This window comes from Molothrus ater, chromosome 10 (genome assembly GCF_012460135.2).
Source record: "Molothrus ater isolate BHLD 08-10-18 breed brown headed cowbird chromosome 10, BPBGC_Mater_1.1, whole genome shotgun sequence".
NCBI lineage: Eukaryota > Metazoa > Chordata > Aves > Passeriformes > Icteridae > Molothrus > Molothrus ater.
The window spans coordinates 7,373,122-7,396,067 of NC_050487.2; the positions used below are offsets into that span (position 1 = coordinate 7,373,122).

The 22,946-nt window shown below is 40.5% G+C and overlaps 1 protein-coding gene across 1 annotated transcript in view; it reads left to right on the forward strand.

Annotated features, from left to right (window-relative positions):
- PXYLP1 (2-phosphoxylose phosphatase 1) overlaps positions 1-22,560 on the forward strand; it is a 33,675-nt gene extending 11,115 nt beyond the window's left edge. The window contains 5 exon segments of the mRNA XM_036389198.1: positions 9,709-9,870; positions 10,797-10,923; positions 18,765-18,904; positions 20,212-20,279; positions 20,281-22,560. Coding sequence (XP_036245091.1) covers positions 9,709-9,870; positions 10,797-10,923; positions 18,765-18,904; positions 20,212-20,279; positions 20,281-21,144 — 1,361 coding nt within the window. The 3' untranslated portion in view covers positions 21,145-22,560.
- The last annotated feature ends 386 nt before the right edge of the window (positions 22,561-22,946 follow it).

Sequence of the window (22,946 nt, forward strand, 5' to 3'; positions counted from 1 at the left end):
GGAAAGAAAGCTTTAGCATGAATGTGTATTTATTTTAAAGCAATTAGCATATTAAATTGATGAAAATATAAATCTGTTCAGGTGGTGAACATTACATGTAGAGTTTCAGTGTAGTAGGAAAATATGATAAAATGCAGCAAGTAATTTTTCACTTTGGGAGGAGAAGTGGAAAATGCTTGTCATCTCTAGAGCTTGAAAAGGCTCAGATTTGCAGTCAGCATTGCTGTGTTATTGCTGTCAGGCTGAAAATCCTGGAAGCTGTTTAAGCAGTGCCATATGCCCTTCTGAATTGTCCAGTGAAAAACAATGGGGGGCGGGGGGAAACCCCTGAAACGATAAAGCTCTTTTCAGAGCCACATCTGGACTTTATAATGCAAGCACATTGTGTAATTTAATGTATCTGCTTAAATTAGGTCTCAAACACAAGAGTACAAGGCCTGCCATGTTGTGTTTGGTGCAAAAAGGATTTTCTTAACATATTTATTTTCCTCATGTAAGTTGGATTGTAACCTTGTAAAAAAATCTGCTAGCCATGCAGCTAATGCAGCTGGAAATAAGAAACCTGTTCCCTGCAGTACTGGTGTTTAAAGCTGGTAAGCTACCAGGCATGGTGGTTGTGTGTAGTTATTCTATTTTACCTTTGAACATGAACACACAAGTACTGAAATCTGTTTTTTTGCCCTGACTCTGATATGGAATAAGGCCCTGGGTCAGTCCTGTGAGCTGTAGCTCCATGGGCAAGGGCTGCGTTGGGCAAACGCCCCAAAATGAGGAAAACCTTTCAAGAAGGTTCACAGCTTGTGAGGCAGAAAATAGGCAGACAAGTAGGCTTTGCCCCACTCCTGGGAAGGGGTAGGAGGGTTGGCTATTTCTGTCCAACTCTGTGAAAAGCAGCTGAGGAGAGCAGCCTATTTATAGTCGCTCTCAGTTGTCCACAGGAACATTTGCATCTCCAGTGGAAAACTTTAGGGATCTGAAAACTAAGAAGGCTGAAAACTCAGGTGGCATTAGACTGAAGAATAAGCTTTGGGTTGCATTTCATGTAAGAAAATGACACCAGGATTGATTAGAAAAACTAAGCTGCACTTACCAGTTGTAGCTGCAGTTATATTATTATTCTGGGGAGAAAGCAGGGACTGTGGTGAAATGCTGGGGTGTGTGTCTAGGCTTCCATTTTGTTTGTGTGTGGCAGGAGAGACTTAAGTCTTTTAAGTTTTTTTTTCCTTATGTCCAAATGTCTGTGATTTTCTTCAAAACATTAAAAATCTAAATACTCTAGAGCTCACACTCCTTCCCCCTTCATCAGATCTGACTTCCACTGGGTTAGCTGAGCTCCATCTGCAGCCTCCTAAATTCCCTGCATTCCCATTTTCATTCAGTGAACCTAGGATATACAGGATGGCTTCAGAAAACTTACATTTCCTACACTTTGAACAGAGTAACAGCATTTTATTTAAAATTTCCCCTGGGTATTTTTGCAGTTGGAGGAGAGGGTTCCTCGTGTTGGCTGCCCTGCTCCCATTTCCAGCACGTTTTGGATGGAGAGTGGCTGTAGCTGAATTCTCCAGGAGAAAGGCAGGAAGGGACCTGGTGCTTCAGGCTCTGTGGTGTGACTGAGTGTGCAAGGCTAAAAGAAAAGGGAAATCCACCTCTTTTCTTGATTAAATCACAAGAAGGAATTGGGGGAGGAAATGGGACTGTTAATTCTGTGTTGTCGCTATGAAACTGAAGATGTTTGAAGAACTGCATGAGGAAATATAAACATAGCACATAACAATTTTAAAAGCAGTGTTTTTTCTGATATTGACTCAAGTAATGCAGAAATTTACCCAACAAAGATGAGTGCACTAAAATGGACACACACCCTCCTCATCCACCCAACTAAGTGAATTTAATCAATTTCTCATGATGGGTTAAAATTTCTCTGTAAGAATTTGAAATATGATGCTCTGTTTCACAAGTCTGCTGCAGCATTCCTCATGGTCTTCCAAGGTAATTGGTTTTTTTGCTGTAGGAAGGGAGATGTCCATGTTTATTTGATAGGATCGATAGAACTGTTCTAGTGGATTTTAATTTCTGGTGTCAAAATATGCTGTGCTGAAGGCCATGGCAGAAGTGTGGCTCTGCAGTATGAAGTGCAGGTGTTCAAGGCTGCTGTAGCAAGCATTTTTCAGCACTTTTGATTAGAAACACTGCCATGAAAAGAATATTTATTCAATGATATCTGCTACTTGCTTGCTACACCTTAGTACTCTTTTTTTAAGTTTGTCCTAGAATGTGACATGTAGGCTGCTGGCAATAGAACTGTGCTGTAAGACTGCTTGAAAAGTCTCTAAATTATTATGATTTCTTTTACAGAGGGAAAAACAGCAGCAGCAGTCATAACATTGAGTGGGTTCAATAGGTGTATGTGTCTGGGCACATGTCAGCCCATAACTCACCACTGGTGCTGAGTGTTTGCAAACTGTTGGAAACTCAGAGGGGATCTGAGTCTCTGCTTGCTCTCGTTTGGCTCGATGCCATGAGCTTGGAAGTTCCTGCCTTGTTCCCTACTGAGGCTGTGATGAATCTGTGTTGGATCACCCATTTTCAGAGTTTGGGCAGGTAGGATTTCAGGTGTGTAAGGAGGGAAGGGCTCCCCTCTGCTGCCCTGCCACAGCTGCACTCTGAGGGTTGTACCTGTGTCACCTTGGAATGCACACAGCTGTTAGGTTGAAATATTGTGGAGAAATTGCACTCCAAGGAACCTTCTTTGTCTTCTCAGGGGTTTGTTAAAGCAGAGCATTTCATTGTTGCTATTCCAGGTTAAATTTAAGTGTGTGCCCTCCTCCATTCCCCACTGTTTTTCTCTCTATTACCCACCTCCCCCATAGCTCCCTTCACTCTTTTTTAATTTCCTTTGTGATTGTGCTCAGAGAATTTAGCAGCACTGTGGGAAGAAAACCTTGAAGCTCAGAGGCTGTTCTGTAGTGCAGAGGGGGCTGTGGCTGCCCATGAGCACCTCTGGGCTTGAAGGACCCCTTTTCCCCCTGGTCTTCAACAGGCAGGACACACAAAAGGAGTGGAGAAAATGGAAGGGCAAATGCTTGGGGAAGCAGAGTTGTGGTGAAAAAAGTAGTTAAGGGATTGAGATGAAGACACTGAGGATTGTCATTTGTTTGTAGGTTCAGTGTGGACAGATGTTACATAAAAAAAAATTCCTCTTCAAGTTCTGTAGGGCAGGAGGTTTGATTCAAAGTAAAAATTACTGGGGTTTTTTTGTTAATTAAGCTACACATTCTAATAAACTAAAAACCAGTGAAAATTTTAAGACTGTAAAAGTTAAGTAGCTCCATTTATATTTTATATAAATGCTAAATCTAAAGTTAGAAACTTGTGTTCACAGGCTTAGAAAGCCTTTCAAAAGACCTTTATGGTTATTTTTTAGAATAGTACTTGATAGTTTGACCAGTGTGAGGTTAATAAGCCTTTTTTTGTTTGTGTGATTACTCACCATTCATATACAGCACATTAGTGATTGTGGCCTTATGCATTATGGATGAAGGCCCTTGCTGTTAACACAGATCTCACCTTTGAGCCACTCAAAGCCTTTATTTAGCAATGCAAAAGCAGAAAATGAGAAAGGTGGGTTGTGTGTCACACAGGCACATTTGAACTTCATTAATACCCAAATGTGCATTTGCAGTCCAAGGCAGAGCTCTAAGGCTGATCCTGGGGGGAGAGGGTGGGGTTTTCGGGGACCACACCTGGGACTTGCAGGCTCATAGCCAGGGTCACAGGATGTCAGAGCTCTGTGCTCAGGTTGCTTCATTTCTCCACTGCCTGTGTCCCTTCAGTGTTGCAGGATGTGCTCTTCAGCCCATGTGTGCCTTAGCTGCTTCTTCCAGATTGTTTTTCACTTTCTTTTTTCAGAGTGTTTCTTCACCTTTTCCCCCCTACCTCTGTTATTTTCAAGAATTCCTGCCTCTTTTGGGTTGTTCTTCTGTACAATACTCCTGTTCTAGCTTCCATTTTTTCAGAGAGCAGCTAGAAGAAGAGCTGGGAGCTGGGGTGTTTAACCTGGACAAAAGCAGGCTCAGGGGACCTTCTCTCTCTCTAGAGCCTCCTTTCAGGAGGCTGTAACCAGGTGCCAGTCAGTCTCTTCTCCCAGGTATCAAGCAGCAGGACAAGAGGAAATTGCCTCAAGTTGTGCCAGGGGAGCTGCAGACTGATCTGAGGGAAAATGTGTGGATGTGGCATTTGGGGCCAGGTTTTAGTGGTGAAGACAGCAGTGCTGGGTTGACAATTGGATTCAGTGATCTCAGAAGCCTTTTCCAGCCTTGATGAGTCTATGAATCTGTGGAGTCCTCATTCATCACCAGACTTTGAGAAGCCTGAGTGTTCTGCTCTGTGCTAGGCAGCCTTGTTAACTGCCCTGGTAGGAGCAGAAAGGGGTGGGGGGAAAGGTGTGAGTGGATAAATAACTTCTTGTGCTCTCAAATGTGCGTTTGCTTTCCTTTACCCGTCAGCAGAAGGTTCCTTACAGTGGGCTTGCTGTTCTTCATTTCTGCTGTGTGGCTGCATTTCTATTTGACTGTTTTAAATAGTATGTTTGCATGGGGCTGAAAGGACCTTCTGTATTATAAAAGATGAAAACTTCAGCTCTCTGTTAAGTCAGAAAATTGAGACTAACATGGCTACTCGTGCTGCTGCTTCTCAGGCTGTTTGGAGCTATAAGGGAAAACAACAATGGAAATGGGTTTTATTGCCTGTCTTTCTGATTTTAGGTAAATATTCTTGATTCCTTTTCATGGATAAATGTGTTTCTTCTTGGTAAACAGGGTTGCTACCTTTTGTATCTCAGCCTGAAAGTAGGACTGCAGGAGGGAGGGAAATTGATAATGAAGTGATTTAGTGTTGAATTTGGTGTTCTTTCTACATGAATTGCACTTTGTGTGTTTGGTTTTCTGCTGTACTGAATTCTGTCAAATTCATGTCAGTTTTGTAGCTCTAATGGGTGTCTGGCCTCCTGCTTGGGCTTCAGAGCACAATAGCTGATTTGGTAAACTTGCTATTTTTCCAGTTGCTGTGTAGGAATTGTTATCATTCCACTGAAAGCATGTCTGAGTCCCTCTTGCTTGGAAGCTACTTCTCTGATATTTGGGGGTTTATATATTTTGGGCATTCAGGAACTTGGTGGGGGGGAGGGAGTATGGAGGTCATACAATTAACTTCTTGCTCTTTAAATTGGTCCTAATTAATGTACACTGGAAATAAAACCTTACAGTGTTTGAGATGCTGCTGGGTTTGTTAAACACATTTCTTAGTCAAGCTGTTGAGTTCATTTTAGAATGCTCTTCAGGTTCTTAGGTGTGATTTAAAATAAAAGGTTCCGGGAGGTTTTTTTTCTAATTAAACTTTGTATCAGAATTTGGATTTTAATTCTCTTGAATTGTGTTGACTTAAAAAAATAATCTGAGTTTAGAGCTGCAAGAATTCTTGAAGCAGTGATTCTACAGCACTATTGAGGTGTAATCTTGTGTGACCAGAGCCTCTCTGTCTCACAAGGCAGCAGCTGCTGTTTGACTGTTCCATCAGGTCTTACTTCTGCCTGATACCAGCCCATGTATTCAGTTTTACTTTGTGTTTCAAGCAATTTTAGCCTGGTGGGACTCTGGGAAGAGTTGCATTGAGCGCTTTCCTTTTATTGTTTCTGTAACTTACTACTTTTTCCCCTCGCTATAACTTTTTCAAAATTGTTGTTTCAAAGTAGTTTTTATGTAGCTTCTTTAGTTACAAAAACAAGTTTATGAATATTGGGAAATAAAAATGTTTTCTCTTTCCCTTTCTGTTGTCAAGCTAGCTCTGTAATAACATGTCCATATACTTTATAGTTTCAGTGTTGGCAAGGGTTCCAGTTAGATGATGAAATATGTTTCAGATCTATTTTATTAACTGCTCTGGTTGGGCTAAATGCACATCAAAATCATCTGTTACATTTCTGGTTTACGTTGTTGTATTCCTGTTGTAGTGAAACATGAGCTTTGAAAGGCACAGCAGTGGAAAAATCCTGCTCAAAACCTCCCTTAATCATAGATTTAAGTGTGACTATGTGCACACTGGCAGACTTCTGTTTTGGGCAAGTGCATGTTACTGTGAACTAATAGAGAAATTCACATAAAATATTGCTAAGCTGTAAAAAACAATGTGAAAACTGTGTAGCAGTGTTCTGACCTTGTAATGATTTACAGCTGGAAGAGCAGAACCGAGTATGGGAAAAAAGAACAAATTTCAGCTTCATGTGAGGGGCTTTTTAAAGTTTATTTTTTTTTTTTTCTTTTCCTCTCTGAGCTGTATCAGTTCAATACTGTTTGTACTTTTGTCCCTTACAAACAGACCAGAAAACCCATGGGGGAGACAGAGGTGGCATTGACACTTGCAGGGGAGGATTTCAGCAGGGAAATACTTGGATACAGAGAGACTGTCAGCTCTTCTTCAAAGAGCTTTAGAGAACTGCTCTGTGTGGGACAGGGAGTACAAAAATGAAGGACCAAATGGAGCTTCTGTGCAAAGGGAGCTGGAGAGGATGAGAGTGTGAAGCAGGACTGGAGAAGTGGGATAAATGAGCACAGCAAGGGAGCATGAAGGCCAAGTACTTGAAATGAGAAGGGAGGGAGAAAGGAGAGAACATCATAAATACTAGAGGCACTAACAATGTCCAGGGAATGGTAGGAGATGAGGAAATAATTGAGAAGCAACTAAGAATAAAATTGAATATTAAAGATATTCAATATACACTGTTGTTTCAGCAGCCAGAAATACAAAGGGAGGATGTGTTACCTGGGATCTTCATCCCAAAGCTCTGAAGCTGCAGGAGTGTTGCAGCTTCTGAGGAGCTTTGACAAGGGCTGAGGAGCACCAGTGTGGCTGGGTGGGATCTTCAGGGTGACTGTGCTGAGCTATGGGACGGCAGCTCCAGCTGGGATTCATCTCTCCTTGGTGCTGTGTTGTCATTCTTCCCTGTTCTCCTCCTCCTCCTCCCTCCTATCCCCATTCCCCCAACTCTGAAATCCTTGTTATTTTCATGTAAAAGCACCTGGTGGAGATTTTTAGGAGACTGCAGAGACTGGTGCCCAGTTCATGTAATTCCTTTTTCTATTTAGCTACATTAAATAGATGACCAATCTGTTTGAGTAAGTAATTTGATTGATTGCCATTATTTTCATCCAATATGTGTTATTTCCAGTGTGTTAAAAGCAAATACTGCTTATCATAGATATTTTCTTCTCCCTTGTATAAGCCAAGCATATTCACTGTATAATAAGGACAAGTTTTACCAACTGTGACATGAACCATTGATACTTCTAATCTCTGAGTCCATTTCCAGTCCACAAAATATTTTTGAGTCATACTGACTTAAGAGTCACCTTTAAAAATGTTCTTTCAGTTGCTTTTTAAATTGCAAATGTATTCTGGCAGTCCTGCAGGTGTTATTTTAAATATTCAATGTTATTCTTAGTGTTCAATGTTATTCTTAATCTTCAGTTTTGTTTTTAATATTTTAAAGACAGTAGATGCTTCTCTGTAAGATTTAGTGATTTTCCTTATTCTTGAATTTGTTGGCAGTGTTATGGCATTTATTGAACCAGTTTGATTAGAAATGAGACTTGCTTTCTGCAGAGAGGTATTTGGCCTCAAGAGTCATAGGCACTTGATTTTAAAAGCTGCTGTATGCATCTGCCCTTAATGGTCTCAGGACAAAAATGGGATCTGTAGGATTTTTGTGGTTAAAACTGCCTTAGATGAAAAAATTAGGATTTTTATTTTACTTTTAAATTTAGGATCAGAGTTACCTTGGAGTTTTTGCTGTTGGGGTATGGTTTCCCCTGTCTGCTGAAACACTCTGTGTCTAAGCTGACTTGAGCTACTTGAGCCAGCTCTGAGTCTGTGACATGAGGGAGCAGTAGCTGTGTTGTTTGTGGGTTGCTCTAGAGAGAATTGCTGCAGAAAGCTGGGAGTTGTTGCTGTAACCTTTTCTGGCTTGGAACCTCGGCCAATAGAATGTTCCTGTAATTTGTGCTGTGGACAGCTGCTGTCTGTAGTGCTGTTTATTTGCAGAGTCCAGTCACTGTTGTATGACATGCTTGGGTTTGAGGTTTATACCCCAAGTGCAAGTGCACAGCACAGCCCAGAGTTCCCAGCCTCTGGCAGGTACTGCCAAGGCTCTGTGTTACTGCCACTTTCTTAGGCAGGGGTTTGCAATTCTCATAACCATGTGAGTCTAAGCAAGGGGTTAAAAATTGAGTCTGGTAAATAAAGGCTGAAATGGCAGCTGAGCTCCACAATTAAAGTGTTCAAAGTCAAAATTGCAGTTTAATATTCTCACCAAACACAGCTGAAAGCAAAATCTGAAACAGCTTAGTGAAAAGTTTCAAGTCACTGCACTTGGCAGGTATTGGCCTTGTCAATAGCTCTAGCAAGGCTGTGGAAAATGCTTGGGTTCTGGTTTTGGCAGACAAAGAGTGACCACATCAAATATTTGAAGTGTAATGTATTGTAGTGTAAGAATGAAGAGCCTGTGTTTATTACTGGCTATGTGTTCATAACATCTGTGTGTGTTTTGCTTTGGTTTGCTGTCTTCATTGGTTTTCCTGGTCTGTACAACTATTTATTGTGGAAGAAATTCACCTCTGAAATTGAAACTGGGAGTCAAGATGGAACTGAGGAACTGACACAGAAGAATTAGTAAAGTTTTGCTTTGAAATTTGTTGTCTCATCTGTTCTTTCTTTTTTTTTTTCCTCTCAAGATAGAAGACTAAGGGGCTATAAATATGAACATTTTTCCTCCTCTTTTCTACCTCTAAAGCTTCTGATTGAAATTCCAGAGAATAGAATAGAATAGAATAGAATAGAATAGAATAGAAGCATTTGTTATTACAAGTGTAGTCTGGTTAGACTCATAAATTAAGACTCACTGATGCTCTCACATTAAGGCAGGGTCATTACAACTCTGGCCTTACATTTAGATATGCTTCAACTTTCATCTACATGTCAGAAGACTTAGTGGTGATATTTCTGTTACCTCTCCTCTGTATGTGTTTACTGCATTTCTTTGTGTTTCATATTTTTTTGGATAGTCTCAGTTTCATTCAAAGAAATGTATTTTCTATGGTTTTTTAAAATTTATTTTATTTTTTTTTAAATAAGCCAGACTGTTTAAGGTTGACAAGGTGGCAATGTAAGGACCAGGATTAGTGAGGAAAATTATGAATAATCCAGTCCTTCAATCTTGACTACTTTGTTTTCCCAGTGGTTTGTACTGCCCTCATCATAGCTGTGCTGTGTCTTTTGCTGATGTCCTTCAGTGTCAGTTTTTAAATAAAAATGATGAGGGACAGCCAGACCTATTGTGGCACTTTTTCTGTGATTCATGCTGAGAGACTGAGAGAAGAAGCAGCTTCAAGAAGAGTGCAAAACTCAGAGTTGTTCTACATCGGGGTCTGCTCCTGAAGTCTTAGCCAAGCATTGACTTAGCTAAAGAGCTTTTCTGGGCTATGTAAACCAGGAAAAAAAAATCACAGTGAAGTTGTTGCATACTGTTGAGAGACATCCTTTCATGAAACTATAATCTTTGTGCATAATTACTTAAAAATAATGATTAAAAAGTCATAATCCTCTATGTCCCTAAAGTCTCTTGAAGATGTATGATGTATGTTTTCTATCTTTCAGTGCACTTAATCCCAGCAAACCCTGTGAGGGAGGATGGGTTGAATCCCAAGAGCAGGAAGAGAATAATGCCTGATTTGCTGACGGAGCCCCCTGCCATAGACCCCGTTTATGAAGCCCAGGTGTACTGCAACGTTCCCAGCATCGCCGAGCGCAGCATGGAAGGTGAGCTGGGCTGGGGAGGGCACACCTCAGCTCAGCTGCTTCTTCCTTTGTGCTGTTATTGGAAATGAGAACTCTGTGCACTGGCAGTTCATTGCTGCTTGGAGAAGGTGGAGCAAATGCCAGCTGGTCACTGAGTTACATTAAATCATTCAAAACCCCCTTTCCCCTTTCCCCTTTCCCCTTTCCCCTTTCCCCTTTCCCCTTTCCCCTTTCCCCTTTCCCCTTTCCCCTTTCCCCTTTCCCCTTTCCCCTTTCCCCTTTCCCCTCTTGATTTTTGGAAATTGTTCTGTCCACCCACTAGTCAGCTATAGGTCTAAAACTGAAAGGGTTGGGAGGGGTATAGATATTTAATATTTGAATTGTAATTCTTGTTACACATCAGCTGCATTTCAAACAGTTGACTTGGAATTCAGGAAGAAAAACCCCACTGAAGTAATTAATTTTGGAATTACAAGCCATTAGACATGGTCAGCTAGAAGGCATATTTGCATTCTTTACCCACAGCAGCTGCAGCAAGTTTGAATGAAGCCCTTCATTAGCATATCCTACTAATGGTTATCAAATAAATCACAAAGTAGTATGTCAGAAAGATCCAGATTAGACATGCTGCAAAATCCATCATTATGATGGGGACCTGAAGAGAGGTGTTATGAAAGTGGAATAACCTTATTGTGCTCGAGTAGTGTTTTGTGTGGTTGGTGGACTTCAGATGTACTATGGAGATATGCTAGGAGCCTCAGTTTTGTATAACTTGTCTTGCAATCTGAAGTAAAATCTTGCTTGTATTGGTAAATTGTAATTTCCTAGGGGTGTTTTCTTTCATTTCAATACCAATGCTGTCAAGCTAATGATACCTACTTTCTTTTTGTATTAAAGAAAGTGGATATAGGTAATTTTTTCCCTTGTTTTCCCTTTCTTCACTTTAGGTCATGCCCCTCATTATTTTAAGCTGGTGTCAGTTCAAGTGCTGATTCGACACGGCGATAGGTACCCCCTGTATGCCATTCCCAAGACAAAGAGACCTGACATCGACTGCATGTTGGTGCCCAGCAGGTAAAATTCTTGGAGGTTGTCTTTACTAAGCTCTTTTTTTGCTTGAGAATATTTTTTATCCTCTTCAGGAAACAATTTGTGCAGCCTGAAGTACACTGTGGCTTCTGACCATTGTGTATTGCCATGGTTAAAAAACCAACCCCTGGATCAGTGGTGCCCAGTATTTTCTTTGAAACAAAAGCTATAGCATGTTACCAGTTCAGACCAGAGTAAGTTCTTCATATTTCTTTAAAAAGCAAAAGCTATTTAGTTGGATATTTAAGTTGCCATTCCTCTTAGATAAGTTTCTACATTTCGAAAATGTAAGTGCATTGTTTGAGATGATCACTTCCCTTCATGCTTCTCTTCACCTGAATACAAAAAGCTCTCAGGTGATTCAGCACTACCATAAGATATTTGTATTTATTTATCCATATTTGTATTTATTTTTTCTTTTACTCTTCAGAAATATAGGCTATCAGAACTTTCCCTTAATGATTTGTGTCAAAATTCAGGAAAAAATGGGAGTTGTACATTTAACTGTTAAAATACAAGTTAATGACAACTCCCCCTTTCCTGTAGTTACCTCTCTCTGTTTAGATCTGTCACGAGTTAGTTATTTGTGTCTAACTGCTACTAAAACATCATTTTCCTTTCTGTTTCAGTGTAGTGCTTTTGTCTAACACCATGTCTTTGTCGGTTGCTGAAAACTGTTTTCACACCTGCATCACTTTGAGCTGCAGATCTGATCTGAATTGCTCTTTGTGGCAGAACCTTCCTTGTTTGTTTAGATTCTACTCACTGATACAGGTGAATTATAGTGTGCAACATTAGCAAAGCCCAGTGATGATGTAATTTCCCAACCTTTGCCATGGCTTGTTTGATTACATGTAAGTACTTTTAAGTAGGATGATGATGGTGATTTTTCAGCAGAGGACTTACCAATGAACCTACTGAATACTTAAAATTAAAATACCAAGATATTAGCAAATATCTGGGCAAATCTACCCTTTCATGCTGCTGTCCCCTCAGCAGTGTCAGGTGTGGAGATTTCAATGGCTGAGGGCTGTGTGTTGTGTTCCTGCATCCATTACTCAGGAAAAGAGGCACAGTAGGTACACAAAGCAATGTAGATGGACCATAAATACCTTTTTCCAGAATGGTGTGGAATCTCCTCTGTCTTTAATTCCAAACCAGAAAAGCAAGAACATTATTTCTTGACTCACAAATGGCTTTACTCAGTTGTGCTGGAGATGTTAATGCCACACTGAAAGTACATCCTTTCACCTTGGTGCCTGGGAGATCATGGAGCAGATCTTCATGGAAGGAATTTTTAGGCAAGTGCAAGACAAAGAGATGATCCAGGACAGCCAGCACAGCTTTACTCAGGGCAAATGTGCCTGACCAGTCTGGTGGCCTTCTATGATGGGGTGACTGGCACAGTGGTCAAGGGAAGAGTGACCAGTGTCATCTGCCTGGAGTCCTGCAAGGCTTTCAGGGTGGTCCCTCATGGCATCCTTAACCCAGCTGGAGACATGTGGATTGGAAGGGTGGGCTGCTCAGTGGTGAATGGATGCAGAGGTGATCAGTGTCTCTGTGTCTATGGAGGCCAGTGGTGTCCCTCAGGGCTCTGGGACCAGTGCTCTTCAATCCCTTCATTACCAACATGGACAGTGGAATTGAGTGCACACTCAGCAAGTTTGCAGTGACAAGAAATTTGTGTCCAGCTTGAGAAGCAGATCCATGAGAAACTCGAGAGGGTCAAGAAGTTCAAGAGGTTCACCTGGCTCAGGGCAGTCCCAGACATGGGTACAGACTGGGAGGAGTCACTGAGAATAACCCTGCAGAGGAGCTGGGGGTGGATGAAAAATGACACGAGCCAGCAGTGTGCACTGGCAGCCCAAGAGGGCAGACATTGGCTGCTGCTGTTCTGTGTTCACATTTCAGCTTCTACCAAAATGCCTGTTTTGTCAAGAGGTGTCATCCAGGGGTCTGGTCCAACATCCTTCAGGAGAAACTGGATTTGCTTGAGAGGTCCCTAACCCCAGAAGCACTCTGTGCCCACTGCAGACTGAGTAGCTTCTGAAATGAGATGTGCATTCCTGAGGCTGCAGAGAGGAGACCAAACTTCAGTGATCTCTGCCATAGAGTGGAGTGGGAGTTGCTTTAATCAAAAATTATTTTTCTAAAAGATGGAAAATGAATTGTTTGCTAAAAGCTATGATAACATTTTTAATGACCTGCCTGTAAGGGGTGAGATTATTTTCAGCATGAAATTCTAAGTAGAGAAATATGATCCAGATTTCTATTGGAGTTCCTAAAGGCTCTGATCTTCTGATCTTTCTTAATATCTGTCATGTTAGAATGTATGTGAGAAAGCTTTATTGAAAAGATGTTAACAGCAAGTGACAGTGTTAGATGAGTAGCTGTGGTTCTCAATATTAGTGTGCCACATGAGACCTCAGTTTTGTATTTGTCAGAAAAGCTTTTATAGCTGTTTCCAATTCAGTTTCAGTACAACATGAAGGCCCTGGAGTCAGAAAAACTATCCCTAAAAGGCAAGGAAGCAGTGTTGCTTTGACAGAGAATGACCAAGCGGAGCAGTTGAGAGGGCACAGCCAGGCTCTGGGGAGGCCAGAGGGGACACCCGTGGCTCTCACTGATTTGTGAGCATTAGAGCATCACTGTGTAAATGACACATCCCTTACCACTCACAGCCACTGAAAGACCTTGTCTCCTCAAGAACAAAATTTATGTAAAAGAGCATCTCCCCTCCTAATTTAGGGCAGCAGAAAGATGAAAGGAGTTGGCTCTGCACCATTCTGTCCAGATGTGTTAAAGCTGACCTTACTGAATAAAGCTAGAATGGAGCCATTGTTTTGAGTGGAACATTCATTACTTCAGCATCAGGAAGTTATTTGCTGTGTTTGGCTGTCAGGCTTATATTCCTTTGTGATGTAAATTTGGAGCTTGATTGTAAATGTGTTTATATGGGGAGTGTGACAGGGTCTGTAATCACTGCCTTTGAACTGAGGCTTTCTTGCTGCTGTGCAGTTGAGCTGAGATGTCTGATGGAAAGTCTGGCTTGTTTAAGCTTTCTGGACTTACAACATCAGATAAGCAAGCTGCTCATATGCAGGCTGCTCTTTATTTGACTTGGCATTCAGCTGATGGAATTCATTAATTAAGCAGATTATGCCCCAGCCCCGTGGACTTCTAATGGATATGCAAAATAGCCTTGAGGTCACGCTTGAGTTTTGTGAGTTATGGATTGTGACATATAAGTGTGGGGTGAATATAAGCAAATGGATTAAATGCTTTGGAGATTTTTTCCATCTAAAACTTCAATTAATATTATTGTTATAATTTTTATTGTTCTGGATGTAAATTTCCAAAGGGAACCAAATAATGCATACTTTTTTCCTCAAGAAAACTACTTGAATGATGTTATGAAAATCTGTTCATTGTAGTATTTGCTTATGGGGGAAATAAATTAATCCCACACATTTTTTTCCTTATGTAGCTCACATTTATAGTGTCAGAAGTAAAAAATATGCAGTGTTTCTTCACTGAGTTTGTGAGAGGGAAGAAATGCTTTTTGGAAGATGCTAAAATGATTTCAGAAGACTGCTGTAATTTGATATAAGCTGAGTTAATTAGCATATACTTGCAGACATTTTGAGAGGTGTTGATGGTAATCATAAGAAGCTTAGTAACAAATACTGAAATTTTAGGTTCAATATGCACATGTTTTGAAGCTGCCACAGAAACAAGCTGGGAGGTGGGAGATGAGACAAGTATCATACTGTGAGCTGAAGGGGGTGTGGATCTGACTTGGAGCGAGGTCAGAGTAGGATCCAGACCAGAGTCAGGTGGAGAAAGGTCTCCTGAGGCCTCTGCTGGCTTTAAAGAGTCAGACAGCAGTGGAGGAGATGGAATTCCAGAGCCATAGAATGGTTTGGGCTGGAAGGGACCTCACAGATCCTCTCATTCCCCCTGCCAGGGGAGCACTGAGGAGTTTGTATAAGAGTGTACAAGCTGTGAGACCTTTATGAATAAATAATCCCTAACTGTACTACTGCTGCCTTCGGATCTCTTCTGTGGACTACACTGATCTATTGTTGGGTGTAGTGGCTTTTCCCATTCATTGGTTTTGTGAAAAGCACACACTCTAGTAGTCCTTTGATCTCACACGTTTTTTTGCCTACTTGAACTTCACAGAAAATGTTATTTTTGCTTGAAGTTCTAAAATGATTTTTTTGCATTTTAAGTAAAGAGAAAGGGACTCACTCTTGGGATAGTTTGCAGGCAGAATCTTGTTTTGTATGATCACAGAAAAGTCATGTTTGTGTGTCTGAAGCCTGGTGGGGTCATGTTTACTCACTGAGTGATGCACTGAGGGCTCTGCAACTCCTTGTGAGAAGCCTGCTCCTTTCAGCTTTTGCCATGCATTTTTGTATTAACTCCTTAAGGAAAAAGGAAATTTTATTGAGGATGCCAGCTCTGTTCCTGGCAGAAATACATAATATAGTTCAAAGAGTTGTGCAACATTTTTTCCCTTGTACACTGGTTACAGTGTAGCAATAAAAGGTGATATTAGAGCATTTTAAGGCCTTTGCAAATATGATATTTAAGTGTTGATTAAGGATTTAAATGTTGGTCCATTTTAATGCTAGTGCATGAAAACCAGAGTATTCAATCTGGGATCTATTATCCCAGTACTTAGGTTGTAAATAACAAAAGGATCAACTGAATTAATTATTTGAGAGAAAAGAAGCATCCTCAGTTTTGTTACAGATAAAATTTATTCTATTGTACACAAATAAAATTATTAAAAGGCAGATTAACAGATGTTAAATAAGGGAACAAAGTGCTAAAATTGGGAAGTGTGGCTGTTGTTAGTGGGTTTAAATGAAAAGCTGTTCCATTTTCTGACAAAATTTGGAATTTTTTTTATACTCCTACCTTTTGCAAATGTGGTAGCTTGCCATTGTAAGGCCAGGATATCTCTTTAGTTCCTTTTTATTTTCTGATTACTCTTATGGAAATAGAATTTTAAGGATAATTCAGTCTTTTCAACTGTACAACTGGAGCAATTTCCTTTGCTTCCTGCTCTAGCAGCCCCAGCAGCCTCAGCTGTGTTGCCTGGATACTCCATCTCCTGCAGCATCTGTAAATTGGCCAATTCAACAGGAGGATTCATATTCTAAATAAAAGCCAGGTCCTGGGGTGGGAGGGGGAATGCTTTGTCAGCTGCGAGCCTGAGTGCTGCTGCAAGTCTTGCTGCTGAAAAAAATAGATGTTTGTTTGCCCAGTTGTGCAGGGATATCTGTTTAACAAGGAGTAAGCTTTGAATTTCTATTCTGAAAGATGTCCAAAAGTAATATTTCATATAATTCATAATGCAGTTCTGCAGGCTTGGGCTTATCTTGTGCTCACTTTAAATCCAGTGTAATCCAAAGTTAAGTAACTTGCATCTCCATGTCTAATATTATTAATACACTGTATTAATACATTGGAATATAAAATCATCAATTATCATCCCTTTTGTAATTTGATCTTAAAAGTTAATTTATTTTGCCTGCCATTTTTTTTCAGAAAAATCCTTTTGCAAAGTACAGCTAACTAGTTTTCTTTCTTCTTCCCTTTCTTTCTTCCCACAAGTGATTGCTGGCAGTTTTATCAGCACAGATTTGATTCCATTAGCATTCTTTCAGGCTTTTGTAAGCAAAGCAGCAAAAGAAGCAGAATGGATAAAGCAGTTCTGTTAGTTTTCTTTCACATGTATTTACAGAACTTATTAATTAAATGAACAGAGTTTAAGGAAAATTTTGATTGTCAGTTTATTCATGTGTAGAGTTTTACAAAGTTCAAAATGTAGAGAATTGGTGGTTCAGCCTGCTACCTCTGTAATAAGCTTAAAAAGCCATTTTCTAATGGGTGTAATTTAATTTTCTCAACTTAATTCTTCCATTTTTAGATTTCACTTCTGGGCTGTGAAAATAGTGCAATGTACAAAATGTTCTGTTGGAAATGTTCATCTGGAGCTGGCGTAAGCTTCTAATGTACGATTGTACCACAGGAAGCCTCTACTGCTTGAGAAACAAAAATCAGGCTTTGTTCTTTCTCTGCTTTGCAAATACTGATCTTCAGTTGCCCTGTTAAAATTACAATATACAGAAGAATCTATGGATTTAAAATATCATTAATTGGCTGGTTTTCCTTTAATTTGAAGTAAAATGAAAAAATTAGTCTGATTTTTAATCTCATTATGCTTTCTGTCTCATTTTGCATTTTTTCCTTACTGGCAGTTGTGGCATAATAGTAACATTTTCCTGACAGGATTTTTTTTTTCCTGAAAAGAAATTGAATACTGGAAAATTCAACTTTTAGTAAATGATATGAGCTACCTTTCTGTTGACAGACACTGATTCTTATGAGCTTTCCTGTATATGCAGGCTGTGAGCAGAGCTCTGCAAGAAGTCCTCTCATGTGTGGCAGTTTCTCAGTTGGCTCTTCTAAGTGAGCATGGATGTCTTTGTCCCAGTAAACTTCTATTCCAGACTCTCATTCCTGCTTTAGTGGTGTTACTGCTCCCTCTGGTGTGTCATGCAAGTCAGGTTTCTTTTTGAGACCTGAGATTTTTATATTCAAAATAGTTTATCCTTCTAACAACTGTAAATATGAGCAGTAAACACAAATCCCAGAGTTATTTTAGAGATCCCTGACAAAATTTATTTTATATCTATTTTTTAAGCAACATGGAAATAACTGTATTCAAACTGAATATCCTTATTAAGACAAGAGCCATCTGGAGCAGACTTGGGTTGCCAAGCAGTTTCTGATGCAGTTCTGCACAAAATTAGAGAGGTGACTGTGTAACCTTTGGTAACTGCTGACATTTAACAAGGAAGTCCCCACTTGTGTAATGCATTTCTGCTGTAGGAATGTGATCAGAGATTTATTTTTTAAAGGTTCAGGTTACCTTTGGGTTACACTGTGGGATTTTTTTGTACCTGTAGCTTTCTGTACAGCAGTACTACAGTGAGCTGAATCCATGGTGTATTTGAAATTTCCAATGCAGTGTGGGAGATTTAAGCATTCTTTCACTGACTTGAACTCTGTTTCAGTGAGTTAACTTGGATATTTTAGTGAATATCTCTTCCAGCTGCATTCATTACTTCCATGGCAGAGTATCTTGTGTATGTGTCCAGCAGTCTTGGCCTCTTTCTTCCTGTATAAAAGTGCAGTACCCCAAACAATGATTCCAGTTTTAATGGGGACACTGGGTGCTGCTTTCCTGTCCCACATAACTGAGACTACACTTGCAATTTGATTTGAGGCTGAAGGAAGTAGAAATAAAAGCTGAGATTGTGGTCAGTGTTGCACATTGCAAAATCTGAGAATTCCTTCAAGATCACCTACTTAAAGTACTGTATTGAACCCCTTTAGATTGTAACTGGCTTTGCCTGTGCTGTTAAAGAGTGTTGGTACTTCAGAAACGAGAGAGGTTTGGAGGGTTTTTTAAGGATTTTTAAATATATTTTCTTTTTCATTTTAATTCATACAGGCATTAGTGACTGAATTCAAAGCAACCAGAAATTGCTCTAAAATACTTAGTGATAGGTATCATAATTTTAACGTGACAAGACATAGTTCTTTGTAGTTCTTTGGTAGATAGTAAGTAGTTAGGTTTCTTTTCCATACTTGCAAAAGTCCTGAGTAAGAGCAGATGTTGTCCCAGTGGGAAATAACTTCACATCATGAAATTTCTGAGCTGACATACTTGGAATACTTGACTCTCTCGAGCTGCTTTCCCATATGCTTTTGGAAGCTTCACATTTTGGTTTTTATCTCTCTAGGAAACCTTCTCATCCTCAGCTTGAAGCCTTCATTAAGCATATGTCCAAAGGGTCTGCAGCCCAAATGGATGGTTCTCTGAGCAGCCTGCCTCACTTCCCCAGTCATTCCCTGTGTGAAATGGGAGAGCTTACACAGACAGGTGAGTTCCCCTAGCAGCTCTGTCTCATCCTCTGCTCTGTTGAACACAGTCAGCTTGAGAAGGGACCTTCTGATTCTCTTTATATTGACATAAATGCTTTTTTATGGCATCTTACCATGCTGGTCATATCCTCAGCTATGCTGGGCTATGTAACTCAGCTGTAAAAGTGGCAACAGTTGGTAGAAGCCATGCTTTGTCCTATAGCTTGACAATCCTGTTACACACTGGTCAATCTTGGCATCTCTTTTAAATTCCTTTGTAGCAAGTCAAAGCACCTTTCTTTCATGTTGCTTCACACCTCAAAGCTGCTCTGTTACCCTTGTGACAAACAGCACTGCTCAGTCCCTCCTGAGGAAGATCTGGTGCTCTGTTACTGACAGGGTTGGGATTCACAGGGACTCTGTGTCCCCTACAAGAGATGCTGATGTAGCAGACAAACCGGGCGTTATGGAAATGCTTTATACATCTGGCACCTGTCAAATCCTTGTGTGTTCTGGGATCCCTTTGGAAGGAATCCTTGGCCACTGTCAAGTCTTGCAAAGTGATATCAGGAGAAAGCAAGGCAGGACACCACTGAAATTGCACAGACACAGATTGTGTCACTGAGCTGGCATCTGGGGACTCCTGTGGATTGCAGCAAGGTATGCAGAGGTGTTCTAGTGCATAAAGGGTTCAGGCCTATTGCTTTGCTGCTGTGCAAGAAATGTGGATTCTGGGGTAGGTGTTTTGGCACATGAGAAGGATACACTCCAGCTGGATAAGGGCAGAACTTTAGCATAAATTATCAAGCAATTTAAATACTCCCTGAAGGAAGATGGAGAAGGAAGCTGGATGCAATTGCTACACCTCATGATTGTTTTGTGAGTTTGTACACTAATTTACATTTTATGTATTTGTGTCCTGACTGCTGGTGGTTTTATTGGCTGCCATAAATTTTCAGGGGTGCAGCATTCTCTGCAGGCCTGAAAACCTGACTGAGGTGCAGTCTTCAAAAACACCTTACTTTTATAGTCATGTTAGACCCATTCGGTCTGTGTCTTAGTCCAAAGAATTAATATTAAACCACTGAGGTTATAAACAAACTTTATGGAACTAACTTCTTTTCTGTATATCAGGCTAGTTCCTAGAATATGGGAGATACTGAAGAATAGCAAGTTTCTCATGTTTCAGACAGTTTTCTTAGCAGTCATCATAACTGCAGTTCAGTTTTGTAAGTTTATCAGTAAGGCTACTAGCTGTAATTTTTTTTTTTTTTTGCATAACTGCAAAGATTCTAATCAGGTGTTGTAATTTCTGTCAAAACGCAGGGGTTGTACAACACTTGCGAAATGGACAGCTGCTCAGAGAAATTTACATCAACAAACACAAACTGCTGCCCCAGTGACTGGACAGCCAAGCAGCTCTACCTGGAGACCACGGGGAAGAGCCGAACCCTGCAGAGCGCCCTGGCCCTGCTCTACACCTTCCTGCCAGATTTTGACTGGAAGAAAATTAACATGAGGCACCAGTGGAGCACCATTTTCTGCTCAGGAAGCTGTGACTGTCCCATGAGAAACCACTACCTAGAGGAGGAGCAGCGCAGGCAGTACAGCTTACGGGTGAAAAACAGCAATTTGGAGAGGATCTACGTGGATATGGCAAAGATTGTGGGCATTCCCACCAGGCAGCTGAGAGCTTCTAACCCTATAGATTCTCTCCTGTGCTATTTCTGTCATAATGTCTCATTTCCATGTACCAAAGCTGGCTGCATTGGTATGGAACACTTCAAAGTAATCAAGAGACACCAGTTGGAGGATGAGAGAGAAAGACAGGAAAAGAAACTTTACTTCTTGTATGCGCTGTTGGCTACTCATCCTCTCCTCAACCAGACTGTCAATAGGCTGCAGCGTATTGCAGAAGGCAAGAAGGAGGAAGTGTTTGTCCTCTACTCTGCACATGATGTCACCCTGTCACCTGTTCTTAGTGCCTTGGGCATTACAGAGGCCAGATTTCCCAGATTTGCTGCCAGATTAGTTTTTGAGCTGTGGCAGGATGGGAAGAGGCCCAAAGAACACTTTATCCGCATCCTGTACAACGGTGCTGATGTCACATTCCAGACCTCCTTTTGCAAGGATCATTATAAACGTTCCAGCAAGCCAATGTGCCCACTAGAAAAACTTGTCAACTTTGTCAAGAGGGATATGTTCTTAATTTTTAACAGTACAAGCTACTATGATGCATGTCATAGGAGAGCACTGTAGAGAAGGGAGGAGGAAAGGAGGCAGTGTTAACTTATGTCGGTGATCTGTTTTCTGGCAGAGGCACAGTTCAGTTTTCTTACTTCTTGTGTTTTCATGTGTAAGTACAGAAGGGTAATGCTTGAAACATTTTTCAAATAGTTTAATTTTCATTCAGGCTGCAGATGGCCTTTAGTAGAAGAACAAATGCCAAGGGTTATACGTGTGTGTACACTCACAAATGCTGTTAACTGTTGTGATAAACCATGTGGTGAATGTAACCTGGCCCTTGCTTGATAGAGTGAGAGAGCATAGACTTTGTGTTCCTCTGTTCCAGAGCAATACTTGGATAGCCTAAGTTTAAAGCCAAAACTCTATTTTTTTCTAACATCATCTCACAGTCATTTTAAGCACTTCATGTCAGGGTCATTATGAATTCCAGGTGTCTGCATTAAGGCATTTTAAAGGAATTTTTGAATTTCTTTACTCAGAGGAAGCCATAATATTAGAATATTATGGTCCTTAAAGGAAAGTGCATGTGTGTGTGTGTGTGTGAATACTTCCTGAGCATGTACAAATGAGCGTGTGCCTTCTGCACCTCACAGACCTAGAAACCCTTGGCTGTTGTTGCCAGTGCCAGAGAAGGGTGTACTGGAGAAGGGATACAAAACTCTACTCTCTGATTGCACTTTCAGCACTTTGAATAGTTCAAACACAGTATAGAAATATGTGAAGGCCTTGTGACATTAAAATAGGTAGCAAACACTAACAGTACCACTAAACTTGGTTGGGAAATTAGGCTTAGAAATCAGTTTCATGGTGAAGTGTTGGGCTCTTTTCCATTGTGAACACGTTCAAGCTGTTGTGCTATGGTACAAATCAGTATTTTAGGAATTTGCTATGGTGACTGCTTGAGACAGCTTGACTAAATACTGAGAAAACTTTGTAGTTGAGTTAGTATTTTTATGGACTAGGAAGCTCTTATTTTGTAAGACCAGACTTGTACATATTGTACTGTGTATATTTATAACACAGTAGATCTTTCTTACTTGTTTAGTTTGTAAAGACTTGTGGAGGTCACTTTTTAGACATTTTTTCCCTTGATCAGGATGTTTAGACTTAAGAATAAACTGTCTCTTATGGGTAATTTGAACAATGAGTAGATATGAAAACTTCAGACTGCTTTCATCTCTGTAGGAGTAGTAAATTGAGAACCAATTTTTAATAGAATTCCTAGAAATTTTATAATGATGGAGGTTTTGTAACTTCTAGAAATAAATTAGTCTGTGAGTTGTGATTCAATGGTGCTAGTTTGTCAAAGAAAACATAACTCAGCATAAGTTCTCTGACTCTTGGCATTCCACTCTCTCTGTTTTCAATGCTGCATTTGAACATGTTTCTTTAAATAAAATTCTGGGGTCTCTTTGTGTTTTTGTGTTATGTTCATTGTGACTTCCTTAGCTGTTTGCAGGAACAAGATGGATATTGTTCAGCTGCTTGTTGCATTTCTGATTTCTGCACTCAATCTGTCCTGGGCCCCAGTCTGGGCAGGAGCAAGTAAACATTTCATGAACACTGAACTAGCAGTTCTGATAGAATATTGGGGCTTTGGTACCACATTGGAGTGGTAACATTTCTGTCTAAGAGACTAGATCTGCTTGTGTGCTGGAGACCAGACAGGAAGAGAGAATCTGAAAGTTGAGCTGACTGTAGAAATTATGGCAAGGGCACCTTTTGCCCAATATAACTAGCAGAGACCCCATAACTTTTCCTTCATGTTGAGGTGGGACCTCCTGTGATTGTGCCCCCACTGCCTCTTCTCCTGT